The sequence below is a fragment of the Berghia stephanieae genome, chromosome 2 (genome assembly GCF_034508935.2).
Source record: "Berghia stephanieae isolate SIO BIC M18660-M18661 chromosome 2, UCSD_Bste_1.3, whole genome shotgun sequence".
Taxonomy (NCBI): Eukaryota; Metazoa; Mollusca; class Gastropoda; order Nudibranchia; family Aeolidiidae; genus Berghia; species Berghia stephanieae.
In genome coordinates, this window is record NC_088361.1 from 2,566,887 (window position 1) to 2,592,255 (window position 25,369).

The 25,369-nt window shown below is 35.2% G+C and overlaps 1 protein-coding gene across 1 annotated transcript in view; it reads right to left on the reverse strand.

Moving 5' to 3' along the window:
* The window catches only part of LOC144964162 (focadhesin-like), a 377,317-nt gene extending 354,381 nt beyond the window's left edge, over window positions 1-22,936 (reverse strand). The window contains exons 1-2 of the mRNA XM_078898108.1: window positions 22,812-22,936; window positions 18,011-18,098 (exon numbers count right to left, since the gene is read on the reverse strand). Coding sequence (XP_078754234.1) covers window positions 18,011-18,064 — 54 coding nt within the window. The 5' untranslated portion in view covers window positions 18,065-18,098; window positions 22,812-22,936. The remainder of the gene's footprint in view (window positions 1-18,010; window positions 18,099-22,811) is intronic.
* Window positions 22,937-25,369: the final 2,433 nt, after the last annotated feature.

Genomic DNA, 25,369 nt, shown 5'->3' on the forward strand with positions numbered 1-25,369 from the left:
CATAAAAATGTAATAGATAAGCATGGGGCAAAAGTAACCCGGGTTAACTACGGATATAGTCGGTGTTAGGGTTGAGTGAGTTAAGACAAACAGTAATATTATCTCTAACACGAAACGAAACTGAATATAAATCTATATATCACATTAGAGGTTTGGGTGTCATGTTCTTTGTGCAGTCTTTTGGGCTAATGAGGAATGTACATACATTGGAACAAGGGCCTTCATGATTGTGACTCAGATGAAGATTGAAAATGTACTAAAATAGTTTCTTCTTTAAAATAATTAGCGTGTTACAAGAATTTATTGTCTCAGTGACTCATAGCAGTCATAGTATTACAACTTTCCCCCGCCTGTTATATAACCTACCCAATGGGCTGTTACAACACACCCCACCAGCGGGGTGAATTGTAATATTTGGCGAAGTTACAAATAATTACGATATGTTACGATATACATTTTCTTGAGATGTGACGTTCCCGAACTTACAGTATCATGATAGCCGAGAATGGCTTGAGCTAAATTAATTGGAAAAATATATAATAACATTGAGCTGAAACAGGCTAATTTGGAACGCCAAGAACATTTTGTTGCACTTAGCACACGTGCTTACGAGTCAGACAGCAGAACCCATTTATTGGCGTAATGTAATGGAGAATATCTTTTGCCAGTTTGAGAATATTTCCATTAAATCAATCAGACGATAATAATTGTGGCCAGTAGCCATCCGACATGGGAAAAAAAATCATACGTTGGTATCATGAATTTTCAAACTACAGTATTTACATATTGACTAATACTCCATGCCCTTCACTAAAAGAAAAAATATGTTAAATGCGTATGATCGTCTGCAAGAAAGAACATAATAATCTTTCATCAGGTCAATGGAATAAATTCATTGAATTAGCTGTCAACGTGTAATTTTCAATAACGGAAAAAGGAGTATTTTAATCGTGTACTGAACTTAATAGCAAAACAGTCACAAGTTTCACAATCGCAGTTTTCACAGAGTTCCATTCACAAATAAACAGTCTTTAAGCAGAATATACTGTAAAATCCCATTATGCCCTAACATCTCTTACATGGTATGTATCTTTTCCTGGTCAACGACACACAGTGGGTGGGGTTTTCTAATCTCCCATAGAGGCCAGGGTGCGCTTATTTACAAATAATATTTACAAGTATAATTGTGGTTTCCACGGCAAGGAAAACATTAAAATTGATGATAGAGGGAATAATGCGATTGTTTGTTTGTTTTCATTTGTTTTTGTCTGTTTAGTAACTGCAGTTCTGATACTAAGATGTGGTATATTATACAAAATATGACATGTTATATATATATTATATATATATATATATATATATATATATATATATATATATATTATATATATATATATATATAAGTAGATATATATATGTATATATATATATATATATATATATATATATATATATATAAAAGTATGAGTGTGTGTGTGTGTGTGTGTGTGTGAGTGTGTATTTGTGTGAGAAAGTGGGGTGGGGGGGGGGGGAGAAATTGGGCAATGATATTAAAATATTGTATTATAGTTTACCATGATAAAGATTAGTTGCGATTGCACAATTGGCTTATTGTTATTATTATTATTATTATTATTATTATTATTATTATTATTATTATTATTATTATTATTATTATTATTATTATTATTATTATTATTATTATTATTATTATTTTTTTTTTTTTATTTTTTTTTTATTATTATTATTATTATTATTATTATTATTATTATTATTATTATTATTATTAATATTATCATTATTATTATTGTTGCTGTTGTTGTTGTTGTTATTATCAGCTTTTGATATCATAACCAGTGTATATAACCATATATATTTTTTTTTCTCTCCTTTCTTGGTTCTTCTGTTTTGATGTGATTTGTAAAAGAAGTGTTGTATTTCACTTGTTAGGACCCTTTGCTTGTATCTTTGACTTCTAAGCGATTTCAATCTAAGTACACCGAGGGGTGCTCTTGGTGCCCTTTCCGCACCATTTACCTTTGCCTTATTTATCCTCAGGTGCCTTTGAGAAAAGTATACTTTTAGACTACCTTATACATTTTCTGTTCTTTCAATGCGTCACAAACGCCGTAAAATTCTTAAAACACAGAAACCAACCCTTGACATGGAATAATTGAAGTACGTAAGCTCGTTTCGCTCTAGACTATATCAGTACCGAAAATTACTTAAATGTTTGTGATATTCTAAAAGATTCAATTATTTGTCTTTGGGAATTAATCTGTAATTCTACCAAACAATACGTTAAACTAATCTGTCTGTAACTTCTAGGCAATGTTCGCAAAATCCCATTCTTCTAGAACTTTAATCAACGATAGAAATGTGTTAAATAAGTGGTGGGCCATTTATTATGTTGGAATTTCCCCGAAGATAAAGATCACCCAGACCAAAGCATTTTGGAGCACCTAGTATTACTAAAAGTCAATAACTTTATTATCCAAAACAGAATTACCATGATATAATCCCTATCTTCTTAATTGTCAACGAATGGGATATAAGCGTGGTCCCCATTTACAAATACAATACTAGATATTATTGCTGCGGCGCTTCTGTTATTTTTACAATTATTATTATTTATTATTATTATTATTATTATTATTATTATTATTATTATTATTATTATTATTGTAAGTATTGGTGGTATTACAATGTTGTATTTTTATGATTATTTATGGTATCATTTTATGCTTTGGTTTCATGTTTCTTTTTTTCTCACTTTCATGTCTGTTGTCATCAAATTGTATGTATTATTGATTAAAATAAAAGTTATTTTTGTTTGTCTTATTTTGACTATGGAACTGATACTTATCATAGCAGACCTGCCTACTTGAAATAGGAAAATGTAATAAGTAGTTTTCAGGGTAAATAACATCGTAGACATTTTAACTACCCCTAAAAATCACCAGTTTGTCCTTATAATGCGTGGGGAAAAAATATTAACTCTATGTGATAGCTCTGGCACCAGAACTTCGTTTTCAAGAAATGACATTTAATTAAAAAACCTTTATTATATCCAGCCCGGGATTTAGCCGTAGTACTACGGGAATTTTCGTGGTAGTGAAGAGGTCGGTTGTGATGGGGATCATATTTTTTTTTTTTTTTTTTTTTTCTTAATGAGAAAAACTGATTGGAAATGTAAAAGGGATGGGGATAGTGGTAGTGATAATCAGCGGCGTAGCCTGGTCATTTAGGAGCATGGGGCTGGATTTGAGATGGGTTGTCGCATAATATATATTATATATATATTAATATATATATATATTATATGAGAGAGAGAGAGAGAGAGAGAGAGAGAGAGAGAGAGGGGAGAGAGAGAGAGAGAGAGAGAGAATTTGATGCACTCAATTATTTTACCAAAATTTGTATGTTCTTTGTAACTTGTTCATCATGCCTGGCTAAGGATAAGCGATAGCCACTGTCAATCTGTGCACCTATGTGAAGAGTACCAACGGTTTTCAATCTAGTGGTGATATTTAAATGTAAGTTAGACTTCTGATGGTTCAATGCTCTCTGTGTTAAATTTTTCAAACAGGTAAATCCACTTCTTGTCCAAGACAATTCTGTATTGCTGTTATCGCCAAACAAAATATAATTAAAAGAAAATAAACTTTATTTTCTATTCTCACCGATAGCCAAGGAAAACGACTATAACCAATCTTTATCAAATTAAACGACCGATTCTGTTTCCCGTCTTTAATAGTGAGTACAAAATTGTTTGGTTGATTTGGACCGAGACTTTTAATCAAAAGTTTATTTTCCCTATTCAAAGAACTGGTATTGATAGTCAACAGGGAATCAACGTGATTCATCACACTTAATAGCAATTAATTAAAATTAAAAAAAAAACAAACACTGCACACATCCGATTAACACACTCAAGTTAAAAGGGACAATGGGGAATTCAATATCACATGCCTGACACGCCTCGAAGAGGGATGGGTAACAGGTACAACACGATTGCCATCAATGGAACAATTAGGTCATTGTGTGTGGCTGCGAGTAAGAAAGCCACAATGACTCAGTTCAACGTCAAGATGCCTCTTCATGCCCACAGTCATAGCACACGACAAGCGTGAAATGTATCGCTTAGTTGTACCGTAGGAATATGGCTGGACGCCTTCTCAACCTTTTAAAGCCACACGCTGTACTGATTGGTCAGGGGCACGAGTACGACTCGAGCTGTAGTAAATTCAAAGCGGTGTGATTGGTTCAAGTTTTGAGGCTCTGTAAGGGTTTTTTATCACCAGGTCAACAAAGAATTTCATTGTTTGTGAAACAGAAAATTAAAAGTGTGACTATTTATTGTTAAATTCTTACATACTTTCAAGACAATGACGACCTGTGGCTTAGCCTTAATAGCCTTTAAGGCCCTACGCCACTGGTGATAATGGTAATGGTGGTGGTGGTAACGGTGATGATTGGGGTGTAGGGATGATGTGTAATATTATTATTGTTATTATTATTGATATTCTTGTTGTTGTTGTTGTTGTTCTTCTTCTTCTTCTTCTTCTTATTATTATTATTATTATATTATTATTATTATTATTATTATTATTATTATTATTATTATTATTATTATTATTATTATTTATTAACTGAACGTATTGATGTTACTACGATTGTTGTATTTTTGTGTGGTGTATCAGTTTATTTTTGGTTCCATTTACCTTTTTTTTTTCCACTTTCATGTATGTTGGCATCAAATTGTTGATTTATTGGCGAAAGCCTAAGATTGAATAAACTTTGAAACTTTGAAGCTTACTGTGTCTTGGTCCCCCTATATCTGTTTTCCAACATGCGTCTGTCTTTGTCATGGAATGAGATTACTTGGTTTTGTACTGGCCCTGGCCTGATACCTTGGCTGGGAGGGAAGCAGTAAAAAGATTCGTATAGTTTATGGAGATTATATTTTTCAATTTTTTTATTCTTGTAAATCATCTCTCTTTTATGCATTGCATTATTTTCTGGCTAACATATAAATGATTTATAAACATTTGAGTGTGTTCTTCTTAGTGGGGACCTATGCTTCTGTAAGGATAGGACATTTAGGTGATCTTAAACTAAGTATGGGTGCATTTGGAGTCTACACTTTTCCCCATTTAAACCAATCCCTTTTTGTCTTGCCTTTCTTGAGTGTTTTAGTTGCAATTCTAAAACTCGTTTTTATCCCATTTTCTTCCTTACTACTGGCGCTGATATAACCTAAATGTTTTGAAAGCGCAGTAAAACCCTTAAAAACAAAAACAAATATGACACACAGAACTAATGCCAGTGATTGGTGAGCACATTCCATATTGATGATATGCGCTTAGTTAAACTATTCACAACATCCGCCAGCCGGATTTAACGTACCAATACACAAAAATATGTGTAACCCTAAACGTTTATAGTCTGGTAAGTGAGAACTACTCACAAAAATGGCTGGCTAAAAATTATAACAAACAGCTGAGTGAGGACAAATTCGTTCCATCTATTGAGTATGATGGAAATCCCATCGAGTTGTTACTCACAGTTGCTGATCTCCGCGCTTTTTATCTTGAAACGAAATACACAATATATTTTTTTCAAAACAGTTTGGGACTCAGCTATTAGTTAAACTAACTCAGATTTCATTCAAGCATGCTCCTTTACTTAAACAAACAAACAACAAAAAAAAACAACAAAAAAGAAAAGGCAAATACTTATTATACGTCCAACATTACTATTTTTTAAGTAATGAGTGAAGCTCTGAATGCAAAAAAAAACAAAACAATTCAACAAAAGCAGCCCAGGAGTAAATAAACTTGAAACTTGTTTGTTTGATAAGAACACATGTACCAATAAAACACCATATCAGGAACATAAAGCTCGTGGACCAATGATCTCAACATCGAGAATCAATCAAATTGTACAAAATTGAACTTATTGTCTTATGATAACTCAGCGTGCGACGATAGAAACGGAAAAAACTACTTTCGCCTAATTTCTTTGTTCAGTTCTGTCATCATACTATTTTTTAAAAATCGAGCAAATTGTTCACACCAAGCATCATATTATAATACTCCAAAGTTCATTTATCATTTGTTCATTGTACGATTCGATTTTAAATGTTCATCAAGAGGAGACTCACTTTCCCTCAATTATATTTGTTTTCTCTTATCCAAAGTTGGGACAGAAACTGCGTCCCTTGACAAAATGAGACAAACAGATCATATAACCAACTCGTTCTAAAGCCTTTTTGCAAGGTAAAATACATGGCGGTAAAGCAAGGTTTTGCCGGTAGTAATTAATAGCGTAAAGGCAGAGCAATTAAAGAAAAATAAGATGATCAACTAAGCTTTGCCATCAGGATTATTTGTAATTCCCTGTGTTGGTATCATGGATACTTCAAAAAAATCCAAAATAGTACGGCTATGTTAGTTCTAGGAAAATTCAAAATTACACCTTTCCGGTTTAGCAATTCAGTAGTAACTAGGAGGTCTGAGGCTCAATCTCCAGTCGAGGCAGGCTATTTCTAGGGGGGATGACGATTTCATGTTATTTTTCTGGCATTGTTTCCTACAAATCTTTTCAGATTAAAAAACAGAAATGGTACGTACACTTCATCGTCAGCCAGTTAGGATTGCAATCGAGTTCGAAACTGCCACTTCGGGAAACATAACACAATAAGCCGCAGACTCTATTTACATTGAAAATGTATTTTCCCTTTATAGATCCCGTAAAAATCTAAGCCCGAATGCCTCAAAGTTGTTGGTCTTAGTAAACACAAAGTAGAAGGAGAAGAACTACAAATAAAAAAGTACACTTGACTGAATTCGGCCTCAAGATTTGATATATAAAACCTTTCATTGAATACGATCATGATATGCGATTTTGAAGGACCAGGGCAGATAACGTATTTGGAATGGATGTAGGTGGTATTAATTGAATGGGGTACAACTACACTTGATTATGGGGTTTTCTAAAACTCTTGCATACATCGACAGAAATGCGTCGATCTTAATGTGTTGTTTGTTGTTGTTTTTTTTTTTACCAAAATCGCAAAAAGGAATTATGATCATAAAAATAAATAAGGTGCCGTGATTCACAAATCAGAAAACAAATCCCCGGGTGTCTAACCTGATGAGCCAGTTAAAACAAAGATAAATTTAATACGTAGTTAGGAATCAATAAAAATTGAGTAATGAAAAATAAATTGGAGGGAAAACATTATTGTGCTCACTCATAAAAAAATGACAATATGTCAAAGCACCACTCATGCGTTCAGCTTACGTACTGTGCGATATTCTGAGTTACCGCAATTCAGTCACAATAAGATAAGATAATCAATAAAAATCAAATGAAATTATCGATATGAGTTACTCGTGCGTAAAGCCATCAATATGAAATATTCAATTGAAAACACAAAGGTTTCGTTTGTTAAAATGGTTGCAAAGATCTGTCAAAAATACCTTGATTGTTTGTTATCGCCGGTTACTGACTTGATTTTAATTGCAGAGGAAGAGGGCGACTCATTTATTGCTGTACAAAATCTAAAGGCCGCTGAGTTTTATGACATTAAGATAGAAATATTTTTCCAACCACAATCGGACTAATGATATTACAAAAGGCCCCATATACGTATAGCTTTAAATTATTAAACAAGTTTGCTGATTTAATTAAATTATAACTTTAATATTTTAAAAAATGTCAAAATAAAAAAAAAGAGTTTGGCAATATAACGTACCTATTTATTGTTAACACGTAAAGACAATACAAAAGACACAAACAAATGAGATCTTGTTGTAGGGGATTTACTCCGTGTCTTGTAGCGGGTGTACTTCGTCAATCTTGACCGATCACGACCCAGCAAATATAGAGAACAACCGTGCTTCTAAAACGTACATCACACACAAGATGTATCACTATCCTTTTGTGTCTGGATAAAGAATTGACCGAACAAGTTTCAAGGCACCATATATTATAGTAGTAGTAGTAGTAGTAGTAGTAGTAGTAGTAGTAGTAGTAGTAGTAGTAGTAGTAGTAGTAGTAGTAATAGTAGTAGTAGTAGTAGTAGTAGTAGTAGTAGTAGTAGTAGTAGTAGAGTAGAGTAGTAGAGTAGTAAGTAGTAGTAGTAGTAGTAGTAGTAGTAGTATAGTAGTAGTAGTAGTAGTAGTAGTATAGCTTCGCAGTCCGAATGACGCTTGCTGAGAATTGTGTGATTCAGTCATGGTCGATAAGTATAGCTGCTCTCTCCATCCATGTTGTTAATTGTTTCCATTGGTCACGATCCTGGGCCAGAGTTTTGAGGCTGTCAAGATCTTGTGACTTTAGTATGGAGGGCACTGCAGTATTTCTTAGTTCTTAGGGGATAAATTCGGCCTCATCTGAATCCAGAAATTTCTGATATGTAGAGAACTCCTGGTTCAGGGTAGTTACTATTGATGCTGGTGGTCTCTCTACATATTTGTTGCCATGAAGGAAATATTCTGTCATTGCAGTTTGGGCTAGGATGTTATCTTCTCGACGTAAGATGTGACCTAATAGCCTCCATCGCTGTTTTTTTATTATTGTACTCAGGCGTTGGACCCTGGTTTTTCATAGAGATCAGTATTTGTAATTGTCTCTGGTCAATAGATTCCGATTACGCGACGTAATTGTTTGCGGTGGTATCAATCGAGACTTTCTAAGTTCTTTTTGTGAGGCCCCAGGTTCCACAATTATATGTCAATATCGGAATAATCAGTGCCTCGTAAATCTGTATTCGTTTATTCTCACTGATTATAATGTTATTACTATACTATTCCATAAATGTTGGAGTTGGTTGAATGCATTGGTGGTCAGCTGCTTTCGTTTTCTGATGTCTTCACTTTCGTTGATCAAATTGCCTAGTTTACGTACACGTTTCCATTCATTTAGATTTTTATTGATTTTTGTATATTCGGTTTTGGATTGATTCACTTTCAGATTCCATGCTTCTAGGGTAGTTGATATTATTGGCAAGTATATTTTCGCTTGAGGTTCTGATTCAAAGATTAGGTCTGTATCATCTGCGTATATCAATTCACGAGTGATCTTGCTTATTGGTGGTAATTTTGGTCTTAGATCTTTCATGGCCGATTCGAGGTATATCGTGAATAGGATTGGACTAAAGCTGTCTCCTTGAGGGGATCCAATTGAGGTTGATATTGTTGTTAATTCTCTGCCAGATTCAAATTGTTATGTAGTATTTGATAATAGGTATCTAATGAGCTTCACGTGATTTTTGTCCAAGAATGAGTCAAGGATTGATAACAATTTGGTTCTGCATATAGTGTCGAAAGCTGAACTCAAATCGATTCCAAGTATGGTAAATTCTTCCTTATATTTGTCCGTTCTGGCTTTCAGTAATTGATGGGCCCATACTATGTCTGCAGTGCTTCTATCTCTTCTAAACCGACTTTGTGAAGGTGAAAGATATTCCTCTACCTTTTCTCTAATTCTGTTGAGCGTGATTGTGCTTAAAACTTTTCTTAGCGTGGATAATAAAACTATTGGTCGCAAATTTTCTAAAGGGCCTTTCTTTTTTTTTTCTTTTTTTTTTTTCTTTTATGGAGATGTGATATTACGACACGCGAACAGGGCAATACAACCGGCCAGCAATGGAGTATTTTATTAAAACACAGTTTTGGCCTTCTTTGCTTAATACATTATTGGGTCATACAGATAGGAACAGATCGGCCTTTTCTGTTCTATTAATTTAACGGTCACTCTTTGATCGGACTGACATTGCCTTCTCTTTGCTATGACTTTTTTTTTGGTCACCCGTTTGCGGACATACATAGTACAGATCGGCCTTTTCTATACTATGATTTGGTGGTCACTCATTCGAACATTCACATAATATAGTAACCTGCACTATGTCTTGCTATTTTCCGACGGCCCCGAACGTAACACACACAACGGACCCTGCGACCAAGAATAGCAAGTGACGATTTGCGGCCTGCCATGGGTTACAGGGTGTCGGAAATCAACCTTAAAATTTCTACCTAGAAGTGAAATTTCCTACCAAGTATTTTATCAATTTTGCCATACCCAGTGTTCTATACGTTTATAAAGACAATCCTACTTAAAATAGGTTTTATCACCTCAATACAATCCATATTTTAGAGTAAGAGCAGAGGTGAATGACTGGTCACAAAAAGGAGTAAATTTCTCAGCGCACAGATCATGACTCATCCATGCGACTATAATCTATAAATTTTTGACAACATTCGAAAAATTTCAAAAGTTTAAAAACTGACAGCAACATATAAAATCTTACTACTTAGAGAATGGTACCATGTGATTATATTTATACAATGTTAAGAGCCATCACCCACCCCCAATTTTCACTTTTAAAAATACTGTTATGAATTGTTGGTAGGATGATGATTGATGTAGTTGCAGTAGTGAAGTGGTGTGTGTAGGAATGATGATGTATAGTGTTGTAGATGTAGTGATAGATATGATTGGTGTTGTTCTAGCATGGTGCATTGGTGGTTAGCATGGTGAATGTGGTGGTGGTTGGATAGTTGTGGTGGTGGGTATGATGACTTTGGTAGTTGTATGATGGTATGGATTGGTGTGCGGTGATGGATGATATGTGGTGGTGGTTGCATTGTGAGTGGTGGTGCCGGATGATGTGTGCAGTTGTAGTAGTAATATAAAATTGTGCACAGCAGTTGTCCTTCATTCTTTGATATCTCATTTAAGCAAGAAATTCCTCGTTTTTCTCATTTACAGAATCTCACCCATTCATATTCCACATTTCCGACAAGTAGAAATTCGACATTCCAACTTCGACTCCCTGGACACCTGTTTATATATATCATGTGAGTAATTTTCATTGGACGTGGGTCTCAACAGATAGCTAACAACGAGTTTGAAATAACAACTCAACTATTCCATTAGACTTAGGTCGTTTCAGTAACGTGACAAAACGGGTAACTTGAATGCGGTAATTGACGATCAGCATAATATTAAGTTAGGCCTGTCCAATATGTATGGAATTGTTTCGGTCCGTTTGTTTTCTTATCCGAATGATTAGTTCATATATATTTTATATATACATATTAGTAGTATAATTATATAATATATATATATAATATATATATATTATAAATAATATATATATATATATATATATTCTGATTGATGGTGGCTTAGTACACTGGGGAATTCTTTGCGATTGATATAACTACTGATTTTCGCAAATGTCAACGACCTTGTCAATTTTCTGTCGCCACAAATTATTGGTAAAGTGAAATTCGATCAATTCTATATGTACCATCTCAGTTCTAGCTATTAATATGGTCTGTCCGACGTGAACATATTTGCAGGTCTAATAACGGGACGCAATTATGGGCTTGTCTTATCATTGTTGCAATGTAGAGAATATTTTGCGTTGATTTTTGAGAGTATTTCCATTACAACATGAGACCATAACAGATAAATAAGTACATGTCGAGCGTCTCAAAATAATCATATTGACAACAAGTATTAATTTAAAATTAAGTGTAAATTTACTTTTAGATATATTCAACGCTGTGGAGATCGGGCTAAGAAAGGGGTAACTTGAACACATGTTCAAATTTAGCAGACAACTTAAAATCTTTATTTTACGTACGGTAAATGAATTTTGACATGCTCGGTTTCATAATTAATATTATTCAGAGAATAAGGAAACTAATCATAATAATCAATTACTGGGAGAAAGGAGTTTTTGATTAATAAATTAGGCTGTGTTCAATGTTACCCCATAATGCAGCGTTGTGAAAAAGCAATGAGAAAGTTATGTCGCCGATTGCCATGCTCATATGTATTTGATAACATGATTGTTCTTTGCTGTTTATTTTGCAACATAAATTCATTTTGCTATTCATTTATATTCTACTCAACCCCCCCCCCCCCCCCCAAACTCACACCTCACCCCCTCCTCAATTTAGGCTGATCCATCTGCAGAGCACAGTCTAAAGCCCTAATATCGGGACTTACAAAAAGAATTTAGATGAGTAGTAACTGGAATTTCGTCCACTTTGGTACCTCTGTTAAGTAATATGAGTTTGTTTGTTTTGTTTTCTTTTAATCACGATAACACGCCAGGATGAAGGAGGTCTCCTTTCTCCTGAAAATCAGAAAAGCTTCGTCCATGGTATGGCTTATTACTCCTTAAGTTATGGTTTATAAACAGTTGTTAAATGCAATTTCAATTACGTTAGATAAACATAGATAAACAAATAAATAAATACCTAATAAATGAATGCATAAAGAGATAATAAATAAATAACAAATATATACATAAACAATAATAAATGAATCAATATAAAAAAATAGATAAATAAATAAAGATTAAATAACTAAATAAATACTACTAATATCGAGAAACTAGTGATTGATGACAGTCCCATTGATGAAGTCGAGACCTTTATATATCTCGGTAGCATAGCAGATAAAAAGGGAGAGTGGTGTTACAGCTAGGAGAGGTAAAGCAAGAGCAGTCTTTATCATGTTGAAAAAAAGTCTGGTCTTCTAGACAAATACGAAGGAAAACAAAGATTAAAATGTTCAACATCAATGTGGAAATCGGTGTTGCTGTATGGCACAGAAACATGGCGCTTGAATTAGAACACAAGCCATAAGACACAGTCCTTGATCAACAACTATATTAGAAGAATACTACAAATTAATAAATGGCATGACAAAATTAGAAATGCAGATCTATGGGAAATGACAGGTCAATAATAAAAAGAAAGTAGGAGGAGAAGATGGAAATGGCTTGGCCACAGCCTGAGAATGCCTTCAACAAACATTCCAGGCATGCTATGCTCTTGCATGAACCCGCAGGGAATGAGAAAGAGAGGGCGGCCTAGAAACAGCTGGAGAAGGGCATTGATGGAGGAACTAAAAACTGAAGGCTTAACATGGAGAAAAGCTGAGAAGATGGTACAAAGCCGGACAAGGTGGAGGGTATTCTTCGATGGCCTGTACTCCCGCCGGAGTGAAGGGCCTAAGTAAGTAACTAAATGTTATACATAATGCCGGACTATTAGGGTTTATCAAATAAATAATGAGTTTAAAACTAGCTCTAAATAATTGCCAGCAAACAACCCAGATGGCATTCGTGGCATTTTATAGTTTCCCTACCCACATAATTTCTATTTTTGTTTTCCGATTTTTTTTTTTTAATGAAATATTTTTAATAGTGATATTTGTTTAGCCTTATCAAATGCCTTGTAATATTGAAAGCGTTTGATAGCTGGGGGAGCGCCATAAAATTAATTAAGAACAAAGAGTGGGGTAATTATTCACAATTGGAAGTCAATTTACCTCATTAAATTGGCTGAATTAATTAGCACAGGTCTTGTGGCAAATCATGACGGCATTTGGAAACACCGAATAACAACAAGAACAGCGAGCATAACTCTCAAATTACATAAATATTATCCAAGGCAATAAAAAAAATAATTTCGACCTGGACATAAAAATGATTGTGTTACGTTAATTTTGAAATTGACAGAAATCAAGCAATTATCACATGGGCGCGCCTTTGCTCGATCTTTTATTTTTAAGTGATATCCCCACCCATTCACACGCACAAAAAGAACACGCACACACACACACACACACACACACACACACACACACACACACTTCACGCTCACAAAAACAAGCCCGATTTCCATGGGTTGTCTTATTATTTTTTTCGGAATATTATTTGTAGTTGTGGGATTGAAGCTACAGGTTAGTTTATCGATTAGATATCTGTGCCGCTTGTTGTTCTTGTTTTATTTTACTTTGTTTTATTGTTATATCGTTTATTTGCTTGCTGGCTATTTTGTTAGGCTTTGAACATTCCGACGTAATGGAGTATGAATGAATACGTGTCTATCTACTCACGAGCTCTGTTTGCCACGGGACAGCCTACTGGCAACGGTGTTATTGGTCACGATCATATTAAAAGAAAGAAATTATACCAAAATCATTTATTAGCGCCTACTGACAATGACTGATCTGACACTAAGAAAATAAGGAAGAGATTTGACAACATATTACCGCTTGTTACAGTTCGCTACCAAGAATAAAAAATGGGAATTAGGTACCTATTAATGTCTATTTATTTCAAAACTTATTTTTCTTTTTCAAGATTTGTTTGTGACTTGTTTATGTAAGATTTAGAGCAAAATTTGATGTATCATTAGAAATCTCAAGATGACGCCGTTTCCATGGAGATACCTTCGTCCGTTGTGAGGAAAAAAGTTTTGGTCTTGAATTCATGACCCCCGGGCGTCTAAGGAAATCGCAATTAGAGCCCTCGTTTCGTGAATTGTTTTAAATCTGTTTGTGATCCTTGAGGTTATCTCATTGTTAATAAGAGGGGAATTAGTCTGGCAATTAGAGCAATGTTGTTTGTTTGTTTTTTCTCCAAAATTGACATGTTTTGTTAAAATTAGCTTAGAAATTGCGTGCGGGTAGTGCTTTAGGCCAATATTTTCAAAAATAACACTAATGTTCCTTAGTCATTCATGTGGTATTGCTTTCAAAAAACCCTCAAGGAATGCGTAAGGATCGTAATTTTGACCAATTGGCACTAAATATGTGACGTGGACTTGTGTCTGCACGCTCTCTAAACAGACGATATATTGATTTATACAAGAGTTCCAATTATGAAAATTGGGCTACACTGAGGTCTCGTCAGTACAATTTCATTGCTCAAATGAGAGCTCTGATTGTCGAAAACCGACGTAATTTCTTTTCTTTTTCTTTTTCGATAACTGACTCAAGGTTTGGGTATTGCAGTTGTTTTTCTCATTATAACGGAACCATCCCTGAAAAAAAAATTAAACACGTCCCCTTTAAAACATTATCCATTTTAGTCTATATTGCAAGACATTAAGTTTCGGATGGCGAGAGAAGGAAGTTGAATCCAACCGGACTATATAAAAAGTTTCGACAGTCTGACTTTCACTGACTTTGTTTCGCGATGGGATTTCCTTTATAATGCCTTTAGAACCTTATGGGGAAATATTTATTGGCCTCTACGAAAATGCATTGGACATTTTAATTCGTTGGAGAAAGATTGAACGACCGATTTCTTTTCCCATTCATTTTATAGTGACATTAACCAACGTGAGTGTCGTCAGTTATAAACAGGGAGGTCACTCGTGTTTGACGAGTGTCACACTTGTTGGAACATAATAATTGCTCATAACTCGGCAAAAAAGTTCCAAGATTTCACGCTATTGGTATTTAAATCTAAAGGAAAAGTTTTCATTTTATGTTTGTTGCGAACTGTATTAATGTCTCGGTCAGTTTGTTCAGATATGAAAATAAATATTGTAGCAAATGTCATATTGGACAAACAAACAAACAAAAAAGACGACCAAAAAAATAATAAAAGGCTAATAAGAAAAGAGGAAACCATTCTTCTCGTGTGCATCTTACTTCATTGTCGAATTACAAAATACCAGATATATACAGTCCACTTCGGATAACCGCAACACCTTGGGATCGGCGAAAATGTTGCTATTAATCGAAGTTGAGTTTCCTGTCCACTATTGCAACATTTTACAGATATATGGCAAACTCAACCCAGTTGTTGTAAATATTGTTCTTAGTTCACCACAGACTGAGCAATTTGATTGAAACAAAAACCATATGGCAGCCCTGTATAGATTTGTCAACCAAGCAGACATCTTATTCAGATCGGATTAACTTTCACGCTTTTGTACTCAACATTTATAAAGGTCCAGATTAGCCGTGATGGATACAAAAAGCTCTCACCAAACTCATTAGCCACAACAATAGTCGTAGTAAAGTCACTTCCTTCCTAATGGCGTATGGTAACTTAGCAACACTGGCTCTAAACTATCGGAAAAATTGGCGGACGCCCGTATGAAATATTTCTCCGGCGAGCATAAAAGCGTATCCAGAGGAAAAAAAAACACATAAGTTAGATTATGTTTTGACTTTTACACATTCTGGTCACAAGACATATGAAAAGTTCTAGCCAGCTTGAAGAATAAAAAGTAATGATGTTCTTTGTTTAGAACCAAGATGGCCGCCGTTGCCGGGCGGCGTGACATCAGACTACTGAATCCAATTGTCAATCCCAAAATAAAGGATATCGCTCAGTCTCTCTTTACAACTGTCATTGTCTACCTGTTGTGAAGGCTATGTCCAGCCTTCTTCCCGTCCTATTTAATGGCCACAGATGACATCACAAACTCATACTGCAAAGCCCCGTCCTCTTTAGAGAGGAGTGGTGACACACTACTGTAGAATTAAATCCCGCTCACTCTCGATTCTTCACAATGGTGAGAGGTTTTTTTTAATTGAACAGGCTAAACAATAAAGACTAGATATTATGTGATGGTAATAATAATTGGTCGTAACGATAACAAGGAAAACAAAAACGAATTCTTCTCTTTGCATTGTTTGGCAGTTTCATGACCACCATTTTAGACCTTTAATCTGACACTGACAACAATGTCTGCTCGATAATGTGTCTCTTCTTCAAAGCTTGGGATTCGTAGCATTCTAGATGATATTGCCGGGCCGTACGGTCAGGCACGTTTATAACAAGTGTATGTCCATAAGTGGTAGTAGTAATAATAATAATAATAATAATAATAATAATAATAATAATAATAATAATAATAATAATAATAATAATAATAATAATAATAATAAAATAATAATAATAATAATAATAATAATAATAATAATAATAATAATAATAATAATAATAATAATATAATAATAATAATAATAATATGGTTTTTATATAGCACCTTACTCCGTATATCAACAAGCTCAAAGCGCTTAACAGTAACTACTTTCACTGAAACATACAACCACTCATACATACATAAAATTTATTACGAAACAAGGCAATATAATTCTACAGTAGTACGTGTTAAAAAGAAACGTTTTAAGGTTTGTTTTTTTTTTAATGAATCTGCATCATTACTGTCTCTGATCTTGGAAGGGAGTTCCAGATAATGAGTGCCGAATATTCAGTCAGACCGAATATTAAGTCAGAGAGATAGAGAGAGAGAGAGAGAGAGAGAGAGAGAGAGAGAAATGTGTGTGTGGGGGGGGGGGGGGGATATGAAAGAATAAATTAGTTATTTCTCATTCAAGTCATAATCCTTACACTCGTGCAACTTAAGATAATTAAGGAAGGGGAACAACCCGATATATTTGTAAAAGCTAGCATATGTAGAAGGTTGTCTCCTCTAGAAAATTGTATGAGAAACAGAAGCTATTTACAAGAGAGAGAGAGAGAGAGAGAGAGAGAGAGAGAGAGAGAGAGAGAGAGAGAGAGAGAGAGAGAGAGAGAGAGAGAGAGAGAGAGAGAGAGAGAGAGAGAGAGAGAGAGGGGGAGGAGGGATGGAGGGAAGAAGGGAGGGATGGGTGGAGGGATGAAGGGATGAATGGAGGGGTGGAGGGAGGGACGGAGAAAGATGGGGGAGGGAGAGAGAATATTCTTAGTCCTATTTAAATAGTAAGTAACAAAGAGGAATCTCTAACCCTAAAGCGGTTAAAATTTAACAGAATCGCACAGCATCTTTTTGTCATTATAAAACACAAATCTAGGTAAGTTAGGTAATTCAATTCATTCCTTTAATATTCAAATCATAATCCAAGAGGACTGATGTTAACAAATAACCCCCCCCCCACACACACACACACACACACACACACACAGACACACTCTCTCTCTCTCTCTCTCTCTCTCTCTCTCTCTCTCTCTCTCTCTCTCTATCTATCTCTATCTCTCTCTCTCTCTCTCTCTCTCTCTCTCTCTCTCTCTCTCTCTCTCTCTCTCTCTCTCGCTTTCTTTCTGTTTCGTTAGTAAAATGAAGAGAATTAATCATAAATGCCGATTGTTAAATTCGCAGTCAGATTAATACAATGGTAAAGAATTTGAAAACAAATTAAATGTAACAATGTAATTTATAAAATGTCTTACCTGAAGCTGAACCGAGACATTAGGAAAAGCTAACTTCTTCTTCAAATCATCCATTTCCTGATTTTTTGAAATCACACGAGACAATTTTCTGTTATTTGAAAAAAAATAAATTATTATAATAATAAATTCACGTTTCATTTTCGCTTAAATAATAATTTATATGAACATATATACTAGTAAATTTCCATGAATCCATCACGTCCATCGTAATTCAAAATGGTACGGGAGTAACAGTACTGAATTTCCATTTCCTACAGAACAAGCCATCTGTTAAGAATCCCTTTTGTACAAGTGCGCATACGATATGTATCACTACTTATGACCATGTAATTATTCACACTTCAGTCACGTGGGGTAGTGTTCAAAATATAGAATTTAAAAATTGATATTGTTTTTGTTTACTTTATTGCTCCAAAATGTCTAAATTATCTTAAAAGGCTAGTTAATAGATAATTGAGAAAAGAAGAGCCATTGAAAGAAATATTATCTGTATCCCTGCATATATTAAGTAGTGCACAACAGGGACGTCACAGTTAACGGGACTCAATTAATTGCACTCTAACAAAACATTACATCGTACTGTTTTTACCAAAATTGTAGGAGCGATTCGAGCTGGATTTCACTTACGTCTAAGTCATTACACTGTTAGTGCTTCGTATACAGAAAGGGCCTCATTAAAGCCAATTAAACAATGGTAGAAATCGTGGTTTGAAAGAATCTCAGTTTCTTTGTTAAAGACTTAGCCCATTTTAACAAGCTGTTCAATAGCATTCACAATTGGATCATCATAGCTCACTCAGAACTGACTCTATAAGCCACATTTAATTGGATCTGCATAGCAAAAACAAAAACTTCTTAAAATCGGGGTAAAAAAAACAAAGAAAGAAAAAAAATTCTTGTGAAAATTTTGGGCACAATCTAATTTTAGTGCACTGAAAATACATGTCAACAGATAATCTATGCTAGGTCTTTGACATGGCCGACCTAAGAACACCTGGAGAAGAGATGGTAGAAGCGGATATCCAGCATTGTCATGGCATGCTGGGGAGTCTCTGGTCTGTCTTCCCACCCTAACCTGTATTCCGTGTAAGCTGCATAGCATCAGGAGTTGAGCTGCAGATGCATGTTCCTCATATAATTATTTTTTATAGGGTTTAGCCAAGTAGCCTTCATTCTGTCTTTCCCACAGTCTCTTTCATGGTTGACGGTCGCCCATTCCCCGCCACCTACTGTTTCCTGGCTTGCAGTTATCTATTTCAGTTATTCTTTCTGCTTAAAGAGCCATATTTCATAAACAGAGGATTGTCACGTCCTGGGTCATTTGTGTCGATGAGAGATTTTGTGAGCCTTAAACAAAGGGATACCAGCCCTTTCCCCTAGAAATCTCAATTTTATAAGAAGGATACATGATTACAATCAATCACAGATAGTCATACAGAAGACATGGGCCACAGGCCGACCAAAGAGGGAGAAAAGAAGTGTTAAAGTTACAGCACTAGGAACAAGTTTGAGCTATAGGGGTAGATTAAGAAAAGTAAGGACAGCAGAGAACACCACAATACAGAATGAGTGATATCCAGTAATCAGGAAAGACATAGAGAGGTCTGGTAATGATGGCACAGGACAGAATAAAGTAGAGGACATTCATTGATGGCCTATGCACCTGTAGGAGCTAAAAGCCAAAAGGGCAAAAAATGGAGGTCTATGACATGTTTTCTTATTCAAATTGGTTAAGTGATTGCTTAGCAGCCGACAATGTAAAAACCTGCATCGGATAAAAACCTGTTGCCCTCTCTAACATAAATTTTATTATCAAAAACATCTCTTTTAAGTTCCACTTCTACCTCCATATAACCCACTACTTTTCACTGAGGACATAGAATGGGGTGTTCCAATTCGGACATCCTACAATAATCATCGTGGAAGCGTGATTCAGAGATTTGCTTTGTACTCGAAAGGTACTACGTTGCTGCATTGTGTGGCCTTGAGAAAGTCACATCACTCTAGCTCAGTTTGTGGTGCTGCACTGCGAATATTCCAATCTTCACTTGGAATTTCCCTGATGGGATGAATAAAGGGAATTTTATTTTTATTTTTTATTTAAATTTAAGGGCCTAAATTTAACAAGACTGAAGGCATAGAGCAGGATTCCTATTCAATACAGCCAGAAATAAATGCATGATAGAATTAAACCAATTTAAGTCCTTTTCTATTTCATCTAATCAAATAAATCATTTCTTAAAATTTTTGTCTTGCTCTGAAGATTGGGTGTGAATTTCTCCTAGCCCTTTTTCAGGAATTCAAGGCATCTTACATGATACAGTCAACGTAGCAATATAAAGCAGCAACATTTGCAATATAAATTTACACTTCTGAAAAGGACTTTTATCATTTTGCTTTTTAATTTGAGCAGTGAAATATCATCCCAAAAAAAGTTTAAATAAATAAAAGCAATTTTCAAAATCAAATTTATTCGTAAAACAGTTGGTTTTCAACAGATTTTTCTGAAACAAAGACCAATATTCTGCTTTTTTCAAGCCGATTTCAGCATTTAAAATTCCTCACAATTATATTTTTTACGTTTAGCTTTTAGCTATTAGGCGTACTCAAAAGGTGTTACATTTTTTGCATAACAGTAGCATAATATCTCGACAGTGTCTTTGTTTAGAGAGCATGTGATTGGTCGAAGACTTTTGGACGCTTGTCTCACAATTCTATAAGAATGGATGGTGGCAGTGGATCAAAGATGGTAAAATTTTAATTTATCAAATATTTTTCTCTGTACTAAATAATACAAAGTAATAATTTCTGATCAGAAAAAATAACTCCGAAGTTCTTATATTTCTATTACAACAAAATTGACACCACGAATGACAAAATCGGCACACAAATAATTTTTTAACTTTATAATAATAATTATTATCAAAGTCATTTTTCATCATCAAAGTCGTAATTTTTGTCAGATTTTTACCAAACAAAGTGCAATGTCAATGATTTTCCATGTTTTTTTGTCTGCAAATTTATAAAAATCAAAGCTGAAAATGACCTGCAAACCTGACAGGCCTAACATGTCCAACTATTGGATTTTACTGACTGAGTCCAGTCTGGACTACCCGGCCATGAACTTTGGCCATTGTTGATTTTTGTCGGGTTGAATCTTAAAGAGTTAAGACTAATTTCATTAAACTTGAATTCACAATTACTGTGACACCAACAGACAAACGTACTTTTTTTACAAAAATAAATCAGGAATACTTCAATCTGTAATGACAACAGATATTTCAAGAAAAAACTTTACCAAAAATGCAAAATGTTAGCATTGATTGCTAATGGAGGTTAAATCACCAAGGGAAGGATGAGACATGAACATCAAATATGTTGACATTTCTCAAGACAATTAGGTTATATTACAGTCTAACGAGAGGAGGTCTCAGCGGCTGCTAACAGGCTAAGGTCTAAAATAATATGTTCAGCTGCTCAACTGAGATCACCTTTCACAAGTGAGATCCTTTGTGAAAAACCCAATTGCTCTCATGGTGTTGTTATGTCCTAGCTTGCAGAATATCCTTTACGCCAGAACAGATAATGAGATCTGCAATTGTTTTCACCACAACTTATTCGATGAAGTCTAATCCGACTCCTCTCTCTCTCTCCGCTCCCCCTTGCTCTTTATATCATTCTCCTCTTAGTGCTCTCTCTACACAAACATACACACACACACACACTCAAACACACACTCCTACACACACAACATACATGACTTCTACATTTTCTCACTTTAATTCTATAAGATGAGACAAAGACCATCAAAAAGAGAGTCTAATCAAACGTTGTTATGAAAGACAGGTGATCAGCCCATTTTAAAAGTACCTATCTATTTTGAATGTGGAAATCATAGATAATATGCGCATGCAATGATTATAAAAATATGCACAATGCAATTATAAATAAAAACTTAATTTATCACAATTCAAGCATAAAACAAATTGATCATTATGTCAAAAGTTCAGCAATATTCTCTAAATTTTGAAGTGGTCATTCTATCATTTCAATCACTGTAAATCAATAGAATTTGAATACAATTATCTGTAATTACGCCCTTATTTACCTTAATCCTAGGGAAAAACAACGGCATTTCATCGAAGCGTGATTTTAATTGCCAGTGTTGGCGTTATTGTTATGCCTAAGTCTAAGGTAATCTGCTATAAATGGCAAACCATCATGGTTTCTTCCCGATTGCACGATTTTATCCCAATTCCCCCTTACTAACGCGCATAATATACTGCACTAAATTGAATTATTGACAGCACTGTATGTCATTTTTTATCTGTAACAAAATCTTTTATTGACAGTGTTGATGTTGACTTTGAGAAGAATGATGAGACTGTGATACTGATACTGAGGGAGACCTTCCATAAGCTACTACATCCCAAGTATTCTTTCTTGTTCTACTATCTATACTAGATAGTAGGGGGTTTGGGAGGGGGGAAAGTTGTTTTTTTTTTTAAAGTCTCCCCCCTCCCAAACCCCCTACTAGAAGTTCTAGGGGTTGGGAGGGGGGAGAATTAAAAAAAAAACAACTTTCCCCCCTCCCAACCCCCCTACTAGAACAAGAATACTTGGGATGTAGTAGCTTATGGAAGGTCTCCCGATCCGGATACTGATGGGTGAGGGACGATTGTGTGAGTGTGAGTCTGATAATAAACAGAGAGTGAGGAGAGCACTTCTTTCAAACAAATGAATCAGAAAGGAACTATCTCTCTTAAATATATTACCCAAAAAATTGTTTGTGCATCATTACCTGCCACGAAGATCTGCCACGCAGTTTTGAAAATTAATAAATCTTTTAAACCACCGTCAAAACAAACACCGCCACTCTTGTCTGAAAACAGCAGACGAACAACACAACACACTTTCACTTTCGATTTCTTCTTTCGGTTCTAAGAACAATCCCAGCAGTTAATTTAGATGGACATTTCGATTGGCTTAAAAATGTTTATATATCTTTAACACCTTCACCATCATCATCATCATCATCATCATCATCATTATCATCATCATTGCAACGACATCACCATCATTAACAACATCACATCATCATCATCATCATCATCATCATCATCATCATCATCATCATCATCATCATCATCATCATCATTGCAACCACATCACCATCATTAACAAAATCACATCATCATCATCATCATCATCATCATCATCATCATCATCACCATCATCATCATCATCATCATCATCATCATCATCATCATCATCATCATCATTGCAACCACATCACCATCATTAACAAAATCACATCATCATCACCATCATCATCATCACATCATCATCATCATCATCATCATCATCATCATCAATCATTGCAACCACATCAAGATCATTAACAACATCACATCATCATCACCACCATCATCATCATCACCATCATCATTATCATCATCATCATCATCATCATCATCATCATCATCATCATCATCATCATCATCATCATTACCATCGAGGTCACGGTTGTTGGTTCTTTTTGAAGAGTTTCTGCAATGACAGAATTTATGAAGGACAACAGACAAAGCCGACAGAGAAATGAAAAGACATGGAACGAGATAAAAAATATTTAAAAAGTTAGCTCAGGATAGAGAAGGATGGAAACTGTAACATGTTTGTCTGTGGCATATACCCTGACCCAGGATGAAAAAGGCAGTGATGATGATGATGATGATGATGATGATGATGATGATGATGATGATGATGATGATGATGATGATGATGATGATCCATTCCATCGGCTCTCGCATATTCCAAGTAGCTCTATTCATACCTGTTCATCTTTCTTGCTACTCGAGTTGACTTTCCTGTTTCAAACATAGTACGGACAATCCAGGTTTTAATTCTTGTTTTTGCCTTCGCCGCGAAAAGATATGTCGGAGATCTATCTGGCTTCCTTGCGGCTTTTACCAGACTTCGTCGTACTTCCCGTCACCACCAAATACCACCGGGAGGCATCTCCTCGACTCATGACAGTAGATACATTATTATGATCTGTTAAAGTGTCAGTAGCTTTGCATTTATTTTACAGAGTGGGGCTGCTAACCCTGCGCCCAACCCTCCGCTTGGGACCGACAAACGAACTTTGGAAGTGCTCTTGAAGTAGTTGGTATCCAGTCAAGTCAGGTTGATATTTTTCGGTATGTTTTTTTTTTTCTTGCAATTTTCTTTCTATTTTATCTGCAATGTTTCATGCACACTTTTTCAGATCTTTACTAGTCCTGCCTTCGTGCGAATGATTGTGGCGACCAAACGAATGAGATCATCTAATTCCTTTCACAAGCAAAGGAATCGTGTTTCGTTTCATTTTTTTCTTCTGACCCCTCTGTACATCCAGCAGTGATAGGATAGTTGAGTCTGTTATATTTTACGGAAAGTACCTTGCAAAAGACTTATCCAATTAATGATTTAAAAATAAATTACTTGTATTGTTACGGATATAATGTTGCAGAATCGGAAATAAATCCCTTCCCCATAGGACTCTATCGGTTTACTTTATACGCACGTTTTGAATCCAAGAAGCAGTGGTTTGCAAAAACCTCACATCTTCTTTGCTTACACTCCTCTTCCGTCAGCGTTGACCAATTTATAGGACACACCACATCTCAATTTGGTAACGAATTAGCATTGCCTGTCAGTCGTCAAAAATTGAAAGGCGGATTGCAAAATTGGATTTTTTAGAAAATGATATGGAACTTTCTCATCCATCATTTAGCAACTAAACATCCTAATTGGATTCAATAGGCTGATGTCACGTCACCCAGCAAAGGCGACCATCGTGGTTCTAAACAAAGAAAGTCGGTACTTTTTATCCTTCATGCTGGCTAGAACTTTTCATATGTCTTGAGATCAGAATGAGTAAAAGTCGAAACATGATCAGATTTATAATGGGTTTTTTACCCCTCTGGATACGCTTTTATGCTCGTCGGAGAAATATTTCATAAGGGGGTCCGCCATTGTTCCGATAGTTTAGAGCCAGTTACTAAATTACCATGCGTCATTACGAGGGAAGTGACGTTACGACTGTTGAAGCGTATTATGCCCGTAACCTTTAATGCAATTTTCTGCCTCACTCCATAATACATGATGGGCGCATTAAAGAGTCAATTTAAAAAAAAATAAAATTGCAAGAGCCTTCAATTGGAACAAAAAGGGCGTCGATGGCACATTACCTTAGCTCACTTTGCGGTTTATGTCTGTAACCACATCACCATCATTAACAAAATCACATCATCATCACCATCATCATCATCATCATCATCATCATCATCATCATCATAATCATCATCATCATCATCA